Here is a 16,141-nt window from a genome sequence, read left to right as displayed (position 1 = left end):
ATGAAACCAATTTGTCATTGGAACTCTATGAAGACACACAAACCTCAGATTTACACATGGGAAATGTATGAGTCAGAAACACTCAAGTTTCTACCTTTAGATTCCCAGCAGCTGTCAGCACTGACTTCACAGCCCGCATTCCATAGTCATAGTGATGTTGAGATGACAACTGCTCTGAACATAAGCGATATGTAGCCACAATTTTTATTGACAGTGGCCGAGCAGTGACAAAGCCACAGGAATACAGGACTATTTCAGCAATCATGGCATAGTCAGGGACCATCATTGCTACTGTCCGGAAGAGAGCCTGTGGATGCATACAAAAGGTGCTTTGAAGCAAAAAGATCATTAAGATACTCTTTATTTTATACCTTATACAACTTTATAGTTTTTATGCAACAATTTAATGTTTATTCAACAATAAATAATACTTATTAAACAAGTATTAAATGACAATGCTCAAATCATACATTTTTAAAAATTGGCTTCCTAGTTTTGGCTATAATAATAAATATATCATTAACTATATAAATTTTTTTCTATCTTAAATGTTAAGTATCAATTATGTTATATTATTTGTGGGAAACAACATATCATAGGGAAAAGAAGATAAGATTTGGCCAGGATGTCCAAAAGCTGGGCTTCTCATCTGGTCTGGTGAGAAAGTGCCTACTGTTGGGAGATGGGGCTTCAAGCAAGGTTATCTAGGGACCTAATTAATTTTACAATCTGGGGCTAATCAAATAACCCCTAATAACAAGACTGTGTTAGATAAATGACATATTTTGGGAAATTCTGAACCTTTTTGTGTCTGTAGTAATGCTGTGCTTTCTGCAAACATAAGAATGGAAGAAAATTAGAGTTAAGTCATAGATGACTATTATAGGAGATAAATCAATTTTTCAAGTTATAAAGGTAATTTATTCCCATAGTGTTTTAAATATTGTGGGCAAATAAATGTCATGTATGGTAAATAAACAGAAAGCTCAATAGATATTTAAAGAATAAATATGAAAATTTAAGTTTCAGTAACCCATGTATTAAAATATGACTTTCTTGTACTAAACAGAAAAGAAAAATAATATTCTTGAGGGGATAAAAAGCACCTATAATGAATGGTAATAGTGAATGGCAATTGTATTCATATATTTTGTAAATATCTTATCTTCAGAAATTAATTGAATTACCAAAACACAAGGTAGATAAAAATAAATATGAACATCTTGCATAAGTGCTCTATTATGACACTTACACATCTGAGAACAAGTAAAAGATTTGTATCAAGCAAGCCCCTTTCAATAGATTTTTGTAAGCTGCTAGTCAGAGGCCTTAGTACTGACTTTATCAATAAGGTTAGCATTAGAGGATGGAAAAAAATTGTCAAAAATATAGTTTGAGCAAGTAACTTTAGAGAATCTTAAGTGTTCTAACTACTACATATATGACAGGAAAAAAAAAAAGAATGAAGGAGAATAATCCAGATGGCACCTCTTTAAAAGTGTAAATTCTTAACAACTACTTTTGAATAAAAGAGAATGAATTCACAAATCAGTCAGTCAGTCTTTGGCTATGTTATGGTGACACAGTCTTTCTACAATGGTACAAATGGCTATTCGAGTTTGGCATCAACACCCAGTACTGTGTTGTAAGTTTTCCTCTGACCATGCAAGGTATTTCTCCAATTCCTATTCATGTTCTCCTAGCACAGTAGCAATATGGTTGTAAAACACTATGAAACAGACACATTGGTACAAAAGAACTAAAAAAAAAAAGTGAGTAAAGATACTTTAAGAGCTTATCATGATGTTCCATTTATTAGGAGACCTCCACCAAATATTTAACATGGGTACTTACTTATCACAGAGAAAAGCATGCTGATCAAAACAGTTTTAGGCCTAATTCAGTTTGAGCAAGTCCTTAGAAAGAAATAGTTAGAAGTTATTGTGTAGTGGCACTCTCTCCTTCACCAATGCGTCTTAATTAAACTTCTCTAGAGATTCTCATCACAAGTGTTCTTATTAACAAAATATCAGTCAAGATGTCTGCAGAAGGACTCCAAAACAAGCTATATGACATACTGACCTAACATAATTTGGTTTTGGATGTGTCAGAAATAATTTGTTAGTGATAGCGGTAAATTTGAGGCAAATTTAGCACTTTGGAGGGAAAAAAACTAAATTGGATTCTAGCTTAGCTAATGGCATAACTTCTTGAGTAAAAAAAAGAAAGGAAAAAAGGAAGAGAAAGACATAGATACTGGTACCATTCTAGGACTTGAATAAATCCGAGCACATGTAACCAATGTGAGCATAGCCCTTCATGCTTATCTCAGTAGAAATTAGTGATATTTATGGAAGAAGGCTGTTACATAAAATACTACTTCCTGGAGTATGCTGTCAAAAGGCCTGTGAATTGGTGCGATAAAAAAAAAAAAAACTTCAAGCAACTGATGAAGGACAGAAGAGGCTGGACACCAGAGGAATTAGCAGGAAGCAGGTTTGTTGGCTGCAGCTAGTCTAAAGGGGATTTCTGCCTAAAACAAATTCTTTCTCTGAACACCAAGTCTAGCAATTCTTTAAACTTTATACCCTATGGTGGGAAGAGCTTAGAGGTTTATAACTTTTTTCAGAAGTTTACATAGAAGTATAGAAGCAATTTTTTTTTTCCTGGAGTTCTTAGAAGGTGTCTATTGTCCCATTTCTTAGAACAATCAGGGGAGATTTTACAGGTTATACCACAAAAGCAGAGTATATCCATCAAGTCTGCAGTTAAATTTAGTTTTTGCAAGATAGAGCGGAGCAATGGGAAATAGGGTGTCTAACCACATTGAGCCCTTCTGTAAAGATATTGACTGATATTTTGTTAACAAGAACAACTGTGGTGAGGGTCTCTAGAGAAGCTTAATTAAGATGTATTGGTGGAGGACAGGGTGCCACTATGAAGTAACTTCTATTTCTTTCTAAGGCTTGGAAATAAATTTCAAAATTACCTTGACCTGTTCAGGAATGAGTTTGATTTTAGTTGAGTGAAATGGGAAATTCAGGATTTACAGTACTACTAGGATGTCTCATTCCACATGCTCTCTGGAAAGCTAGGTATCAGTTTATTGGCTTCTGGGACATGAGATCTAGAACATGCCCATTTTACCATGGCTTCTACCATTGAACTCTTCTGAAAGGATCATTAAATATTGATTCCTCAGAATAGCTTCAATCTAAAATATAGCTTCTCTAAAGTGGAGTTGTGCTTAAAAATTTGCTCTTTAAGGAAGGTTTTATCTAGATGTAACAAGTGTCAAAATGAATGTGGCATATACACATTGGAATTTTACTCAGCAATAAAAGAGAATAACATCATGGCATTTGCTGGTAAATGGATGGCATTGAAGAAGGTAATGCTAAGTGAAGTTAGCCAATCCCCCAAAAAACAATTGCCGAATGTTTTCTCTGATATAAGGAGGCTGACTCATAGTGGGGTAGGGAGGGGGAGCATGAGAGGAATAGATGAACTCTAGATAGGGAGAGAGGTGAGAGGGAAAGGGAGGGGGCAGGGGATTAGCAAGGATGGTGGAATGTGATGGACATCATTATCCAAAGTACATGTATGAAGACACGAATTGGGTGTCAACATACTTTATATACAAACAGATATATGAAAAATTGTGGTATATATGTGTAATAAGAATTTTAATGCAAAAATATCCCAAAGTACCTGTATAAAGACATGAATTGGTGTGAACATTCTTTACATACAGATATAAAAAATTTTGCTCTATATGTGTAATAAGAATTGTAATGTATTCTACTGTTGTGTATTTAAAAAATAAAATCAATTAAAAAATCCGCCTTTCCATGAACTTTAGACATTGTTGGAGAAATATAGCATGTGTGTATGAAAAGACACACTTGGCTATGACTTTCACCAGAAATAGTGACCTGCTATGTAAGATATCATAGAAGCTCATTAAACTGAGATTTCCTCAAAAAAAAGTGTCAAAATGAGACTCTTTTTTGCATGAAATAATACTTATCAGTTACCAAAGTACATCTTACCTGCCCTTCCAACCCTTGAAACTTCTCATCTCACAATTTTGTAGATTATATTTGAAAGAGAAGGTAAAGAAGGAAGGATCTATGAAGATATTTCCTTTGAAAGGAGCTGCTGTTATGTTGTGAATCCCCATAACCCCCTTCCCATCCCTAAGTCTAGTGAGAGCTTGGGAGGTATCACTGCATTTGGAGGGATATGGATTAATGCTTGGCTTATGTTTGAGAAAGTTAAAGTGGCCTGTGGCAGCAGGATCAATACCCAGAATTTGCTGAGACAAAGATACATGAGGTGCATGCAACTTAAAAAAAGGGGGGGGGGGAGAGCCAGGCTGGTGCTGTTGAAGTCCTGCCCAATATACCTTCTGGCAGACTGAGAACTCTCCAACAGTGAAGTGTTTTTTATGAAATTGGCCACCAGAGATCTAGACAGAGGGAAGAGACTGACAACTGGTTACAAGTTAAGAGTTCCAATAGAGGAATACCCAGAGAAGCCATGGACATGCATATGACAGTATTCAGCCACAAACCTCTGCCAGGTCCAGGGACTTCATCCTGATGGTCATATTTGAACTGTAGTATGTTAAGTAGTTCACTGTTAGATTAAAGGATGAGTATAAATTAATCTAACAGGAAAAGAACACTCAAAGGCAAGAAAAGAGCATGCAGAAAGGCATTGGACATTCAGAGACTAGTGAGGCCCCATGGAACAGTCTGATGCAGGCAAATGGTAGTACATGTGCATTGGGTCCTAAGGCCAAGGCTCTCATAGATTTTACTAAGAAATTTGAACCTTATTTTTTAGGCAGGAAGGAGCTCAGCAGGTTTAAGTCTGGAAATAATATGATTATATTTCGTTTGATAGATAACAGTGACAACATAGTAATGGTGAGTTTACTGGGAAAGAAATTGGTGAAAAGAGAGCTGTCACAGGAAGATACCCAAGAGAAGACTGAGAGGGGTGAAAACAAGGTGTGGCAGCAGGCCTAGCCAGGATCAGCAGGAATTATAAGACTTTCATGAGATGGAATCCCTGGGTTTTGGTGGCTGACTGAATCATCAAACGAAGATGAGATTTCAAGGATGATTCTGGAGACTGGTAACAATAAGGCCCAGCTGGCTTTTTGTCTTTTAGTTTTTGTGGTTTTGTTTTTGTTTTAAGGAATCTATAACTCTTTCACGTCAGACTTGTTAGCTATTTCCGTATATACTTGAAACAGATTTTCTGTAGCAACTCTAGTCAAAGAGAACACCATAGGAGGAACAGCAAGAACAACAACAACAATATCTATCAAATTTGAGAACAACTTTTGGCTTAATATAGAAGGAAAATACCCTAAGAACCATGCAAGAATATTTTGACATTGTGTCAACTTGCACACTCTGAAAAGGTCTGCATGGGACATTGACAGATTCAACCAATAATGGGTCTCAGCATTCCACCACTAGCTACTCACAGATTTTTGCCTTTCCTGCTTTTATAAATATTTATGCATTCAGGTTGATCCTACTGAATAAAAGAGTAACATAAGGGAATGAATAGCAAAACTGCTACAAAAAGAGCTTTCCAAAAGAAAACTGCAATGAAAAGTCACAAAACACTTTTCAGGCAAAGGATGTACTGGGTTTTCATTTTAAAATCATGCCTTCCTTCACTATGTCAAAGTACTAAAACATATAAGCTAACATAAAAGAGCATAGAATAGGGATACAAAAATACTTGGCAGCAATTTGTCATATCAAAAGTTTTTGATGGAAAAGAAAAATTGCTCATTTACTTTAAGAAGCTGCCAGTCTAAACAAGTGAATGGTGGAAGACATGGAGTGTGGTTAGAAGGCTTGGTTTGGGATCTGAAATCGACATTGCACTATTCCCCAACATTGTACACTATGCAAAAGACATAATATGCAATTCACCAGAAAATAATATAAAATGGCTAAAAAATATATGAAGAAAATGTCATATTTCACTAATAATCAAAGAAGGTATTGTTTGTGTGTGTGTGTGTGCACACTCTCAAGTGAAGCTTCTGATCTATTTTCTTAAGGCAGTGTTCTGTTTTTTAATTAAAAAATAATGCAGTATATTAATGAAAATTGAGGATTGATGTGGAAAATAAATTGTCCCAACCTCTGTTCAAAGGCAATTTAGCAGTATACTGCTCATCTCTAGCTGGAAATGTTTTAAATAGAGAAAAGCCTTAAGGAAAACTACCCACTGTGACATTATTTTTGAATGCAGGAAAACTAAAAGTAACTTAAATGTCCAACACTATTTAAAAATATAAATTTTTGGAAATTGAACCTTGTATACATATTTATTTTCTAAAGGTATACATATTTATTTTACTCAAAGCTTGATTATCTTCTAGAACAATTTTCTAAATAAAATATTGTCATGCCTGAAAGCAAATATTTTACATAAAATTCTAGGGTAGCATATTCTTTCTTTTTGCATTAACTTTGCAAATTGTGAAAAGAAAACAGATGAGATCATTATATTCTTCATACCTTCAGATTATCTGGTAGTTCCGATCGCCCAGCATACCCAGGGTTCATTGTTATAAAGACAGCACACGTGGGGTCAAGTTTTAGTTCAGTTCCTTCAAACACTAGTATTTCAGCACCTGCATTAATACCTGTGGATAATCAAGAATGAAATGACTTAGCAAAAACCCATATAAATGTGGCTTATGCCATTCGTTACCTCCTATATTTCTTCTATTTTCACATAATACAATGACAGATTAGTTCATTACCTCTTTGGATAGTAAGGATTTGTTGAGCAACCACAGAAAGCACTTCCAAATCAATTCTGTTAAACTCATCAAAGCAAGCCCAGGCTCCACAAGATAACAGTCCCTGGGAGAAAAGAGTAATGAAATTTTTCAACTTTATCTGATTGAATATTACATTGAATTGTTGTATTTTCACCTGATCTTTTCAAGGATTTAATATCCTATCAAGGAAATTGCTTATTCACTTTTATCTTTAAAGACAGCTTATTTTTTATTACTAATTCATTATTCTGCATGAATAAAAAGTTTGATCAACTGGAAATTTTTTCAATTTATTTTTTATTTCCTGTGGTATTTAGATGTACTCCTGTAATTTCAAAGCCTTTTTTATTTTCATTTATAATTTCATTTTATTTGCTTTTACCATATGGGCTCAATAGAATAGACTGTAATAATCCTCTACCTGAGATGACTTCTGTGGCCAATGAAACTGCTTTGAAGTCTGAGCACCTTAATAACCAACAAACATAATTTAAGGCCTGAATGTACAATCCTAACTCACAGGTACCTCACAAATATATGCCAATTGATCTTAAGGAAAAACTGCAAAATCAAACATTCAAATTTACTTTTTAAAAATATCAATTCAACAAATATTTGTTAAGAACACACATTTGATATATCAGGTGTGCATATGAGTGGTAAGGGTAGAGGCATGCTGCATGGCACTTTACAGATGCCTTTAATGCAAGGAAACGAAGGATATACCATATGAGATGCTGATAATTGGCAAAGCCCACACAGCTAATAGTGTTTGATCTTGAATTTGTACATAGATCATCTATTGAACCAAACTGAATTGAACATAAACTCCACGCATGTCAAAGAATAATCAATTTTCATTATTTAGAGAAGACTCTATTTGTGAACCTTAATGCATGATATATAGTAAAAGGATTAGAAATAACGCAGAACAAAATACTTACAGTCACATATTCAGTTATATAGATTGCGAGGTTCTTAATAATGAGAATGTCTTTTTTATTTTTACCTCCATTATTTAGTCTGAACCTAACAAAGTATCCATATAATTAAATAAATTATCATAAGCAAATTTAATTAAGTGTGTAAATCTAAATCGAACTATGACTATCACAATATATATTAAAAACTGTTAATATACCAGAATTTTTTTCAACACATAGGAATACAGTGGCTACTCGATCTACATATAGAATCTTTTAAAATTGGTGTTCATTTCTTAAATAATTATTATAGCATTTTTGTATATTGTTAAGAGGATGAACTAAAATGTTATTTAAATGTTTTCTTATTTATTATAATTTTGATTCACTTTTATTTTTAATTCTTATTCTAATTGCTTTAGTATCACAAATATAGAGTACTATAAAACTTTAAATCTGTTATAAAATAATCAGGATATATTAGTCAGAAAACTAATTATGGTATTGAGCAGAACTTCTATGTTCTTTTCTGTTAATTTATTAATTTGGGCAGGGGGGATCTGAGGATGGAAGCCAGGGCTTCAAGCCTGTTAGGCAAGCACTCCAACACTGAGCAACATCCCAGTTCCACTAGTTTATTCATGTTAAGTTTTTTTTTAATACTTCTTTTTTAGTTGTAGTTGGACACAATACCTTTATTTTTATTTATTTATTTTCATGTGGTGCTGAGGATCGAACCCAGGGCCTCGCACATGCTAGGCAAGCGCTCTACTGCTGAGCCACAACCCCAGCCCTCATGTTAAGTTTTCTAAAGAAAAATATATAAAAGTAAATACTACAGAATATTTTAAATGAATTTTGAAAATTACAGAAAATAAAAATATATAAATATAAAGAACCCATAACCCCAAATGGATTATTTTGTCTTCAATTGTACCATCTAATATTTTAAAGAATAGCAAGCTCTATCAATGAACTACTGAATGGACTAGACATTCATGTGTTTATAAACAGGGACTTTAATTCCTTTAATCTTTAATTTCATCTTTTGGAATCTTACACACCTATGAGTAGAAATCTGACACAGAATAAGAAAAAATAACAAAACAAGAAAGCAAAAACAGAATTTAAGCTCACTGAAAAAGATTAATTAGAATGTGCCTATAATTCAGTAATTTACTGAATCATAGAATCTGCTGATAACAAGATCTACAGGTGAAAAGTCTTTAAATCCTACAACCTTTACACATTGTAGAAGTTCTCAAACTGTTACCTGCCCTAACGTTATTTAAGGACTCACTCACTCATTCCTAACAGTAACAATGACCCACTGTAGCAGGGACTGGCTGGAGATAGAGGCAGAGCTCATCCTCAACAAAACTTTAAAATGAATTTTGAAAATTACAGAAAATAGAACCCTACTTCCCCTGAGAATTATTGAGGCAGTGCTTAAATTTTTACCTTTTCTTAAGATACAGGAAAGCTTTTACTTGCATTTTAATTATGTTATTATAAACAACCTTCCTGTAAATTTTCCTATTATAAACAAATGGAGAATCAATTCAAACCTTAAAGAATTTTCCCAGGGCCAAATAATCCAACCCATCAGAGCAGTTGAAAACCACACATTGTTTGGCTATGGCTTTTGCTAAATCCTTGGTAGTTTCTGTCTTTCCAGTGCCAGCTGGACCCTCAGGTGCTCCTCCAAGATGCAGGTGAAGAGCTCCAAATAAGGTTCTGAGATAGAAGAAATAGACATCCCTTAAGGAATAACGTAATTTTTTAAAATGCACATGCCCCACCCCGTCCAAAAAAAAAAAAAAACCTGAGAACCAAATTCACATTTCTTCCTCCCTACTAGCTTTCCCAAATCTCTGACACTACATTACTTTATTATTCTATTCTACTTCTAAATAGCTGAAATATATGACAAATTTAGAACTAATTCATTTTTAAAATTCAGTGCTGACTTCTGGTCAAAATGGAAAATTCAGTTGACCCTGAACAATCCAGCTCCCTTACTATAAGCATATACAAAAGTTACGTGAAACATATAGTAACTTTTAAATAACATGGCCATTTATGCTTTTATTAATGCATCATAGTTATACATAATAGTGGGGTTTATTCTGACATACATGCATGAAATTTAATTTGCTCATTTCAGTTCTGGTGATTCCTCTTTTCCCTCGCCTTCTCCTTCTTCTTATTCCCCTTCCTCTACTCGTCATCCTTCTATTTATTTATCATTTTTTTTAAAAAAATTGATGCTTTATAGACATACATGAAGGTGGAATTTTTGGTGGTATATCATATATGTACATAGCATAATTTTGTCAAATGCATTTCACATTTTCTCCCTTTTCACATCTCTTCTTCTTCAAACTCCTTCCTCTACTCCACTGATCTTCCCTCTAATTTTGTGAGATCTACCCCCCTGGCTCCCTTACTTTGCTCTATCTTTTGCATATGAGAGAAAACATTCAACCCTTGACTTTTTGAGTCTCACTTAACGTCACTTAGGATGATGTTCTCCAGTTCAGTCCATTTACTAACAAATGCCATAATTTCTATTTTTAAAAAAGCTGAGTAAAACTCCATTATGTATATGTACCACATTTTCTTAATCCATTTATCTGTTGACGGGCACCTGGGCTGGTTCCATAACCTGGTTATTTGAACTGAGTTGCTATAAACAGTGATATGCCTGTATCACTACACTATAGTGATTTTATTTCTTTTGGATAAACACCAAAGAGTGGAATAAGTGATTCATATGGCAGTTCTATTACTATTCTTTAGGGTAATATCCATACTGCTTTCCAGAATTGTCGTAATAATTTACAGTCCAATCAACAATGTATGAGTATATCTTTTTCCTACATTCTCACCAACATTGATTATTGTTTGTATTCTTTTTAAATTAAGTGTCATATTTATACATAGAAATTGGGCTCATTTTGACAAAGCCATATATGCATGGAAATTGATTTACTCCATTTCAGTCCTTGTTTCCCATCCTTTCCCATCCCCTTTCCCTCTTTCTATTCTCCATCCTTAACTCTACTGACCTCCCTTTTACTCCTTTATCTATCTATCTATCTATCTATCTATCTATCTATCTATCTATCTATCTATCTATCTATTGGTACCAGGGTTTGAACCCAGTGGCACTTAACTACTGAGCCACATCCCCAGACCTTTTTTATATTTTATTTAGAGACGGGGTCTCACTGAATTGCTTAGGGCCTCACTAATTTGCTGATGCTGGCCTCACTAATTTGCTGATTTCAATCCTCTTGCCTGAGCCTCCTGAGACTCATTCATTTTTGATTGGTGCTTTGTACATATACCTAAAGATGAAATTCTGTGATATATTAACATATGTGTATAATGTGATTTTTAAAATGGATTCCACATTTCTTCTCCTTCTCATTCTCCTTCCCTCCCTTCTTAATCTCCTTCTTCTACTCCACTGATCTTCCCTTTATCTTTTGATATCCTATCTCCCAGCCCTGACCACCACACCTTCTTTCCCTCATATTTCTCTAGCTTCCACACAGGAGAGAAAACATTTGACCTTGATTTTCTGAGTCTAGCTTATTTCAATTAGCATGAAATTCTCCATTTCCCTCCATTACTGGAGAAGGCTACAATTTCATTCTTAATTATGGTTGAGTAAAGCTCCATTGTGTATATATACCACATTTTCTTTATCCATTTAGCTATTGATGGGTATCTGGGTTGATGCTGTAATCTGGCTATTATGAGTTGTGCCTCTTATATACTGAAGTGATTGTATCACTATGGTATGCTGCTATTAGTTCTTTTGGACAAAAAGCAAGGAGTGGGATAGCTGGGTCATATGGTGGTTTCATTCATTTTGAGGAATTCCATAAGGATTTCCAGAGTGGTTGTACTAATTTGTGATCCCCCTAACAATGTATAAGTGTACCTTTTCCCTACATCCTCACCAGCATTTATTCTTATAATTTGTGTTCTTGATAACTGCCATCTGACTAGAGTGAGATTAAATCTTCGTGTAGTTTTGACTTGCATTTCTCTGATTGCTAGAGATGTTGAACATTTTTCATGTGTTTGTTGGTATTTTGTGTTTCTTCTTTTAAGAAACATCTGTTCAGTTCTTTTGCCCATTTATTGGTTAGGTTATTTGTTTGTTGTGTTTTTGTTGTTGTTTGGCTGTTTGGGTTTGTTTTTGGTTTTTTGGGTTTTTTTGGTGTTAAATTTTTTGAGTTCTGTATCTATTCTGGATATTAATCCCTGTCAGAGGGGCAACTGGCAAAGATTTTCTTCCATTCTATGGGCTCTCTCTTCACATTCTTAATCATTTCCTCTGCTGTGGAAGCTTTTTAATTTGATGGCATCCCACTTATTGATTCTTTTTTTTTTTGGCAGGAAAATGACCTTTTATTTATTTATTTATTTATTTATTTTTTTTTTAAATTTTTATTGTGGGTTGTTCAAAACATTACAAATTTCTTGACATATCATATTCCACACTTTGATTCAAGTGGGTTATGAACTCCCACCTTCACCCCATACACAGATTGCAGAATCACATCAGTTACACATCCATTGATTTACAAATTGCCATACTAGTGTCTGTTGTGCTCCGCTGCCTTTCCCATCCTCCACCCTCCCCCCTCCCCGCCTCTCCCCTCCCCTCCCCTCCTCTCTCTCTACCTCCTCCACTGTATAACCCTGAGGGTCTCCTTCCATTACCATGCAATTTCCCTTCTCTCTCCCTTTCCCTCCCACCTCTCATCCCTGTTAAATGTTAATCTTCTTCTCCTGTTCTTCGTCCCTACACTGTTCTTAGTTACTCTCCTTATATCAAAGAAGACATTTGGCATTTGTTTTTTAGGGATTGACTAGCTTCACTTAGAATAATCTGCTCTAATGCCATCCATTTCCCTGTAAATTCTATGATTTTGTCATTTTTTAATGCAGAGTAATACTCCATTGTGTATAAATGCCACATTTTTTTTATCCATTCGTCTATTGAAGGCCATCTAGGTTGGTTCCACAGTCTTGCTATTGTGAACTGTGCTGCTATGAACATCGATGTAGCAGTGTCCCTGTAGCATGCTCTTTTTAGGTCTTTAGGGAATAGACCAAGAAGGGGAATAGCTGGGTCAAATGGTGGCTCCATTCCCAGCTTTCCAAGAAATCTCCATACTGCTTTCCAAATTGGCTGCACCAATTTGCAGTCCCACCAGCAATGTACAAGTGTACCCTTTTCCCCACATCCTCGCCAGCACTTGTTGTTGTTTGACTTCCTAATGGCTGCCAATCTTACTGGAGTGAGATGGTATCTTAGGGTGGTTTTGATTTGCATTTCTCTGACAGCTAGAGATGTTGAGCATTTTTTCATGTACTTGTTGATTGACTGTATGTCCTCCTCTGAGAAGTGTCTGTTCAGGTCCTTGGCCCATTTGTTGATTGGGTTGTTTGTTTTCTTATTGTCTAATTTTTTGAGTTCTTTGTATACTCTGGATATTAGGGCTCTATCTGAAGTGTGAGGAGTAAAGATTTGTTCCCAGGGTGTAGGCTCCCTATTTACCTCTCTTATTGTTTCTTTTGCTGAGAAAAAACTTTTTAGTTTGAGTAAGTCCCATTTGTTGATTCTAGTTATTAACTTTTGTGCTATGGGTGTCCTATTGAGGAATTTGGAGCCCGACCCCACAGTATGTAGATCGTAGCCAACTTTTTCTTCTATCAGACGGCGTGTCTCTGATTTGATATCAAGCTCCTTGATCCATTTTGAATTCACTTTTGTGCATGGCGGGAGAAAGGGATTCAGTTTCATTTTGTTGCATATGGATTTCCAGTTTTCCCAGCACCATTTGTTGAAGATGCTATCCTTCCTCCATTGCATGCTTTTAGCCCCTTTATCAAATATAAGATAGTTGTAGTTTTGTGGATTGGTTTCTGTGTCCTCTATTCTATACCATTGGTCCACCCGCCTGTTTTGGTACCAGTACCATGCTGTTTTTGTTACTATTGCTCTGTAGTATAGTTTGAAGTCTGGTATCGCTATACCGCCTGATTCACACTTCCTGCTTAGCATTGTTTTTGCTATTCTGGGTCTTTTATTTTTCCATATGAATTTCATGATTGCTTTCTCTATTTCTACAAGAAATGCCGTTGGGATTTTGATTGGCATTGCATTAAACCTATAGAGAACTTTTGGTAATATCGCCATTTTGATGATGTTAGTTCTGCCTATCCATGAACAGGGTATATTTTTCCATCTTCTAAGATCTTCTTCTATTTCTCTCTTTAGGGTTCTGTAGTTTTCATTGTATAAGTCTTTCACCTCTTTTGTTAGGTTGATTCCCAAGTATTTTATTTTTTTTGAAGATATTTTGAATGGAGTGGTTGTCCTCATTTCCATTTCAGAGGATTTGTCGCTGATATACAGGAATGCCTTTGATTTATGCGTGTTGATTTTATATCCTGCCACTTTGCTGAATTCATTTATTAGCTCTAATAGTTTCTTTGTAGAGCCTTTTGGGTCTGCTAGGTATAGAATCATATCATCTGCAAATAGTGATAATTTAAGTTCTTCTTTTCCTATTTTGATGCCTTTAATTTCTTTCATCTGTCTAATTGCTCTGGCCAGTGTTTCGAGAACTATGTTGAACAGAAGTGGAGAGAGAGGGCATCCCTGTCTAGTTCCAGATTTTAGAGGGAATGCCTTCAGTTTTTCTCCATTCAGAGTGATGCTAGCCTGAGGCTTAGCATAGATTGCTTTTACAATATTGAGGTATGTTCCTGTTATCCCTAGATTTTCTAGAGTTTTGAACATAAAAGGATGCTGTACTTTGTCAAATGCTTTTTCCGCATCTATCGAGATGATCATATGGTTCTTATTTTTAAGTCTATTGATGTGGTGAATAACATTTATTGATTTCCGTATATTGAACCAGCCTTGCATCCCTGGGATGAATCCTACTTGATCATGGTGTACAATTTTTTTGATATGTTTTTGTATCCGATTCGCCAGAATTTTATTGAGGATTTTTGCATCTAGGTTCATTAGAGATATTGGTCTGTAGTTTTCTTTCTTTGAAGTGTCTTTGTCTGGTTTAGGTATCAGGGTGATGTTGGCCTCATAGAATGAATTTGGAAGTTCTCCCTCCTTTTCTATTTCCTGAAGTAGCTTGAAAAGTATTGGTATTAGTTCTTCTTTAAAGGTTTTGTAAAATTCTGCTGTATACCCATCTGGGCCTGGGCTTTTCTTAGTTGGAAGTCTTTTTATGGTTTCTTCTATTTCCTCAATTGATATTGGTCTGTTTAGGTTTTCTATATCCTCCTGACTCAATCTGGGCAGATCATATGACTTAAGAAATTTATCTATGCCTTCACTATCTTCTAATTTGTTGGAGTATAAGGATTCAAAATAGTTTTTGATTATCTTCTGTATTTCTGAAGTGTCTGTTGTGATATTGCCTTTTTCATCCCGTATGCTAGTAATTTGAGTTCTCTCTCTTCTTCTCTTCGCTAGCATCGCTAAGGGTCTGTCGATTTTGTTTATTTTTTCAAAGAACCAACTTTTAGTTTTGTCAATTTTTTCAATTGTTTCTTTTGTTTCGATTTCATTAATTTCACCTCTGATTTTAATTATTTCTTGCCTTCTACTTCTTTTGCTGTTGTTTTGCTCTTCTTTTTCAAGGATTTTGAGATGAAGTATGAGATCATTTATTTGTTGGTTTTTTCTTTTTTTAAGGAATGAACTCCAAGCAATGAATTTTCCTCTTAGAACTGCTTTCAATGTGTCCCATAGATTCCGATATGTTGTGTCTGTGTTTTCATTTATCTCTAAGAATTTTTTAATTTCCTTCTTGATATCTTCTATAACCCATTGATCATTCAGTAACCTATTGTTCATTCTCCAAGTGATGTATGCTTTTTCCTTCCTTCTTTTATCGTTGATTTTCAGCTTCATTCCATTATGATCAGATAAGATGCATGGTATTATCTCTACTCCTTTATATTGTCTAAGAGTTGCCCTGTGACATAATATATGATCTATTTTTGAGAAGGATCCATGTGCTGCTGAGAAAAAAGTGTAACTGCTTGATGTTGGGTGGTATATTCTATATATGTCAATTAGGTCTAGGTTATTAATAGTGTTATTGAGTTCTATAGTTTCCTTATTCAACTTTTGTTTGGAAGATCTGTCCAGTGGTGAGAGAGGTGTGTTGAAGTCTCCCATGATTATGGTATGGTGATCTATTAGACTCTTGAACTTGAGAAGAGTTTGTTTGACGAACATAGCTGCACCATTGTTTGGGGCATAAATATTTATGATTGTTATGTCTTGTTGGTGTATGGTTCCCTTAAGCAGTATGTAGTGTCCCTCTTT

At 35.0% G+C, this 16,141-nt stretch overlaps 1 protein-coding gene across 1 annotated transcript in view; it reads right to left on the bottom strand.

The window, feature by feature from the left end:
• Positions 1-16,141, bottom strand: part of Dnah7 (dynein axonemal heavy chain 7) — a 323,134-nt gene that overhangs the window by 162,956 nt on the left and 144,037 nt on the right. The window contains exons 25-28 of the mRNA XM_071619296.1: positions 9,318-9,486; positions 6,806-6,908; positions 6,558-6,685; positions 95-307 (exon numbers count right to left, since the gene is read on the bottom strand). Coding sequence (XP_071475397.1) covers positions 95-307; positions 6,558-6,685; positions 6,806-6,908; positions 9,318-9,486 — 613 coding nt within the window. The remainder of the gene's footprint in view (positions 1-94; positions 308-6,557; positions 6,686-6,805; positions 6,909-9,317; positions 9,487-16,141) is intronic.

Source organism: Marmota flaviventris, chromosome 11, assembly GCF_047511675.1.
Source record: "Marmota flaviventris isolate mMarFla1 chromosome 11, mMarFla1.hap1, whole genome shotgun sequence".
NCBI classification, from domain to species: Eukaryota; Metazoa; Chordata; class Mammalia; order Rodentia; family Sciuridae; genus Marmota; species Marmota flaviventris.
The sequence above is the reverse complement of the archived record's forward strand: the minus strand, read 5'-3'. Positions and strand labels throughout refer to the sequence as shown.